Here is a 5569-nt window from a genome sequence, read left to right on the forward strand (position 1 = left end):
ACCCATGCCCCATTCTCCCTCCCTCTACATTCCACCCCCACTCGCACATACATTCCTCACTTATCCTCCATTTTCTCTCCCTTTACATTCCTTCTAAACACACACACACACACACACACACACACACACACACACACACACACACACACACACACACACACATACACACACACACACACACGCGCACACACACACACACACACACACACACACACACACACACACACACACACACACACACACACACACACACACACACTCCTCACTCATCGCCCACTCTCCCTCCCCTTACCACTTCCCGACTCGTACATCGTTCACTCTCCTTCCCCTTACTTACTTACTTTATCAATTTCTCACTCCACACTCTCCCTCCTTTTGCCTACCTTCCCCACACCCACACTCACTTTCTCTCGCTCTCCCGTACAGGCACCACCACCACCACCACCACCACCATGCGGACGGCCCTTCTCGCCCTCTTTGCCGTATGTCTTCTGGCCGGAGGATGTCAAGCACTGACGCTCCTGGAATGCATCGACCTTAAAATACTTATTAACGTGCTTGGTTAGTGCCTGTGTTTTGGTTCCAGTCTGATTGTCACTCTCATTTACTTGTTCTCATAATAACATGAATATTCACATAAGCATTCATTCGTACACTCCCTGGTATCACACACACACACACACACACACACACACACACACACACACACACACACACACACACACACACACACACACTCCTACATCCCTTCAGCAGTATTATTTTATTGTATTTATTGATTCACTTACGCATGTCATTCACACAGGCAGTAAACCTAACGCACCTTAAAGATCTTTTCTTCCATAATTAACTCTCACTCCCTCCGTCTTAATTAACTCCCACAGACACTCGCACTCGCTTCACCCCATACAGGTTCACTTATACTCCAAGGGTACTCGATCTCACTCATTCATTCACACAATACCCACTTACGGAGATTGGTGAAAAACAGTCTCGGAGACGTTCTAACTCAGGTTCTTTCTCACCCTGACACAAACCTTAGTATAGAGAAGTTGCTTTATTTACAGTATTTTATTATTAAAGATTGGGTCGAATCTATCCAAACCTATAGTTGATAATACACTATGATTTATATTCCTGTGCTCTAAAGTCTATACTTTTCGCACAGCCAAAGCAGCATACAGTTAAGAGTCTTTCTTCCTCTCTCTCTTCCTCCCTGTTCCATTCCCTTCTTCTCCGATCTTCCCGTTCTTCCTCTGCCTTCTTCTTCCCCTGCCCCATTACTAACACTCTCTTAAAACCTCCACAGCCCAAGCAATAGGTGAAGGAGAGAATTCACTACCTCAAACCGTCTACCAATTCCTCTCCCTTTTTCTCGGTTTCCTCAGCTGTCTCCCTCTTTCCTCCTCCCTCTTTCAGATGCCTTCCCTGCCTTGCTGTTTTCTGCCCGCCTCTAATTACCTCCCCGTCCGCACCCTCTACAGCCAAGCTATGCAACGGGCAGCGATACGAGTATTGCCTGCGCAACGTGGTAAAATGCCTCTCGGTCTTTCCGATACTCAACGGAAATCTAAACCTTGACGTGCTGGACATCTTAAAGAATCTTTTGCCTGACTGCGCCGAAGAACTGGGATTGGAGATCAACGTGGATGTTCTCGCTGAATTGACCGGTAATGTCACTCTGTTTTATGCTGATTATCATAACGTCATTGTTTACGTGCATAATGTCACTCTGATTTACAATGATTGTCATAATGTCACTATTTTACGCTGATTTTCATACTATTTTACTCCTGCTCTAATACTACGGCGTGTGTGTGTGCGTGTGTGTGTGTGTGTGTGTGTGTGTGTGTGTGTGTGTGTGTGTGTGTGTGTGTGTGTGTGTGTGTGTGTGTGTGTGTGTGATTACTCTGCATACCATACCCTAGCTTTATGTTATGTGATTACTGTGCATACCATACCCTAGCTTTATGTTATGTGAATCTGTTTTATTCTAGCTCTTATAATCCTAACTTCATGTTTTATCATTCTTTTACTCTGGCTCTCTTGCCGTAATTTTATGTTATGTGATTCTTTTTTATTCTGGCTCTCATAGCTATGTTATGTGATTGTTTTACTCTGGCTCTCATACCCTAGCTTTATGCTATGAGATTCTGTTTTACTCCGGCTCTCATATCCTTTCTTTATTTTATGTGATAGCTTTAGTCTTGCTCTAGTACCAAGGCTTTATTATTTTGATGGCCGTATTATGGCTATACAGTATTCTATTTTCACGACATGTTACTCATTCCAGGTTGGTGATGCTGGAAAGCAGGAGAGAGCAACCTGTCACTCTCATTGTTTTTCTCAGCTTTCGTATTTAATGGTCTACGTAAAGTAGTCTTAAAATTATTCACACTCATGCTCTTCTTACTCACGGTTTACCCCAGCTTCTTCACTTCTTGCCCTTACAGATTACTGGCAGAGGCGTTCTCCCCTAGACCACTTCATTCCAATTTGCATTATTCCATGCACGGTTCTCACATTCCTGGATGGTCACACCTCTAATGTTGAAAATATGTTTCAACACTATCCTTCCACAATCATGTAGACCTCATCATTTCCCTCACTCACTCACTCCACTTCAGATTAGTTTACTTTCACAATCTCCCATCACCCATAACATACCCTGGTCTGCCCTTTCCATCGCACTACGCCTACACGCACATGTTAGTGGTTATTCATGTTCTTTCAATGTCTTATCTCACTGTGCTACGTCATGTAACTTCACATTCATACCTGGAGCACTTCATCACTAGAGCTTCCACCTTTCTCGGGCCCTAATATTCAAAGATCGCTCCTTGCATCCATACAGGACTGTCAGGGTCACATTGCTTTCCTGCCGTGACCCCTTCTTCCACATGCTTCACTTTACCCAAATAAGCCTCTTTTCTTTTCCTACGATTTATTTCTGTTCCCTTTCTTCCATCTGCTTCTTTGGCCATTTTTTAATTACCTAAAATACTTCATTTAATCCAATTCCTTCCTGATCAACCTTACACAGCGTTCTTTTCCACCTGTCTATTACACCTCATCATCGCGTCTTTTCTCTTTTTCACTAAATTTTTTCTCTTTAATACGAAAACTTTTTCTTTTGTTATGTATTCTGGCAAACAGGATTCTTTAAATCATTCAGAGTGGTGAATCTGTTCAATCTTCTGGATAATTTGTTTTTATTTGTAGGATGTAGAGTTTAGATAATTATAAGACGGTGACGATGACGAAGATACTACACTGATTCCCAAAATACTAGTGTAAGAAAGATATAATCTCTCCAAGTCACACGCCCCCTCAACTTTCCCCCCTTACTCCTCACTTGCCTTGATCTTCTCTGCCCTGCCTTCCTCTACACTACCCTGCCTTACCCTGCTTTCCCGTACAATATCCTGCCCTGCTCTAGCTTAATATAAACTACCATGCCCTGCCCCGCCTTCCTCTGCGATACAGTGCGCTGCTTCGTAAATAGTAACCTCCCCCTGCCTTGATGTACATTACCCTACCCTACCTTCCTGTACATTATCCTGCCCTGCCTTCATCTACATTTCCCTACCCTGTCTTCCTCTACATTACCCTGCCCAAACTACCTCAAAATTACCCCGCCCTTTGTTCTTCTACATTACCATGCCCTGTCTACCTCTAAATTACCCTGCCCTGTCTTCGTAGACATTACCCTGCCCTTCCTTCCTAGACTTTACCCTGCCGTTTCTTCCTAGACATTACCCTGCCCGCCCTTCCTATACATTATCCTATATCCTTCCTTCCTAGACATTACCCTGCCCTTCCTTCCTAGACATTACCCTGCCCTTCCTTCCTAGACATTACCCTGCCCTTCCTTTCTAGACATTACCCTGCCCTTCCTTTCTGTACATTACCCTGTCCTTCCTTCCTATACATTACCCTGACCTGCCTTTCTCAACATTACCACCCCTATCATTCTCCACATTACCCTGCCCTTCCTTCCTAGACATTACCCTGCCCTTCCTTCCTATACATTACCCTGCCCTTCCTTCCTATACATTACCCTGCCCTGCAATCCTCATCATTACCCTGCCCTGTCCTGCTCTGCCCTGCGTCCTTTTAAACATCAGACAGCTTCTCTAATCACTTGGCCTAATCAACCCTCTCCCCTTCCTCTACCACAGTCGACACAACGTGTCCGCTACTCTTGGATATCTTGGCAAGAGTCATCGTCGGTGTGGACATAAATTTAGCACTTCCGGAGCTCCTCATCTGTATAGAGGATAAGCTTGGCAATGTGAGTACGATATATAGATAAATAAAAATTGATGGGTAGAAGGACGGAGCGAGAGAGAGAGAGAGAGAGAGAGAGAGAGAGAGAGAGAGAGAGAGAGAGAGAGAGACAGACAGACAGACAGACAGACAGACAGAGACAGAGACAGAGAGAGAGAGAGAGAGAGAGAGAGAGAGAGAATTATCTGATAGCTTGAATGTCATAGTAAAATAAACTTACTCTACATACGAACCTTAACTTCACGGTAATTATCACTCTTTTGTGGAAATTTTACAATAGATGTTACACTGTATTTTTCTAAACTAAAAAAAACACTATACCATCTCTAACCTGAAAAAACATCCACAACCCCCATAACCTCTCACGCTCTCTCTCACCTGAAAACGATCCATAACCCCTAGTACTCACTTCTCTTTCTCCCCCACAGCTGGATCTCTTCGAGGTGTGCGTGAAGTATGGTTTTCCTTATAATATTTATCTTCCTCCTTAATGAACACATGGAACCCTCTGAACCGACCTGAACCCACGTGAACTGGAACGAAGATCTATCTCTATTCTGTTTGCATGTGTGTGTGTGTGTGTGTGTGTGTGTGTGTGTGTGTGTGTGTGTGTGTATGTGAATAAATCCAATGCACCATCTTCCATTGTTTTCATTACCTGACTAATACACAGATCATAGTAATTTTTTACCCAGTTTTGAAAAATGGTAATTTAAGTGATGAAAAGTCTCATATCAATTCATTTCCATTAAATCTCTGAGGAACGGAAATATATATATAAAACATTCTTCAATATATCACTTAATGGTAGTTCTTCAAAGGAACACTGCTTTGTCTTGGTGCTGAAGCCTGTGCATTCCAGTCATAGAGGGAACTATACTAATCAGGTGCAACAACACTGGGAAGTTTATATACTAGGTATCAGATGAAAACTGTTTCCCTGACACTAAGTACCTGAAGTGGACATACGAGGTGCGAACTCAAATCTTTTTAGTAGTATTACCATCTTGCAGTCAACTATGTTCTTTTCATTGGATAGGGAAGGAGTTGAGAGATGATCGTATAACCGGTTAGCGACATTGGCCGGCTGTATCGATGCCACCACGTGAAGGGGTCCCTCACCAGCACCAGCCTCTTTCTAAACCACAAAGACGAGTTCCGTCAAACCATGGTCCTTAATCTTGAGCAGTGATGGAGCAGATGACTGGTGTAGTCAGCGCTGATCCGGTGCAAGAGGCGTCAAGAATATAGGAATTTTTCAAATCTAGATGCCTTTGGA

The 5569-nt window shown here is 43.5% G+C and overlaps 1 protein-coding gene across 1 annotated transcript; it reads left to right on the plus strand.

Moving 5' to 3' along the window:
- Positions 1–439: 439 nt before the first annotated feature.
- LOC145398289 (uncharacterized) lies at positions 440–4899 on the plus strand. Its single transcript, XM_080271181.1, has 4 exons — positions 440–561; positions 1485–1670; positions 4182–4294; positions 4719–4899. The coding sequence occupies exons 1-4, from the start codon at positions 453–455 to the stop codon at positions 4779–4781; spliced, it is 471 nt and encodes a 156-aa protein (XP_080127307.1). The 5' UTR covers positions 440–452; the 3' UTR covers positions 4782–4899.
- Positions 4900–5569: the final 670 nt, after the last annotated feature.

Source organism: Coenobita brevimanus, chromosome 45 (assembly GCF_032717465.1).
Source record: "Coenobita brevimanus isolate Jiangsu-jjx chromosome 45, ASM3271746v2, whole genome shotgun sequence".
Taxonomy (NCBI): Eukaryota; Metazoa; Arthropoda; class Malacostraca; order Decapoda; family Coenobitidae; genus Coenobita; species Coenobita brevimanus.

Excerpts from the sequence above, each read along its gene's own strand:
- LOC145398289 (XM_080271181.1), top strand. The coding sequence starts at position 453 with ATGCGGACGGCCCTTCTCGCCCTCTTTGCCGTATGTCTTCTGGCCGGA. Across the intron at positions 562-1,484 it reads AATACTTATTAACGTGCTTG|CCAAGCTATGCAACGGGCAG; the intron begins GTTAGTGCCTGT and ends CACCCTCTACAG. Across the intron at positions 1,671-4,181 it reads TGTTCTCGCTGAATTGACCG|TCGACACAACGTGTCCGCTA; the intron begins GTAATGTCACTC and ends CCTCTACCACAG.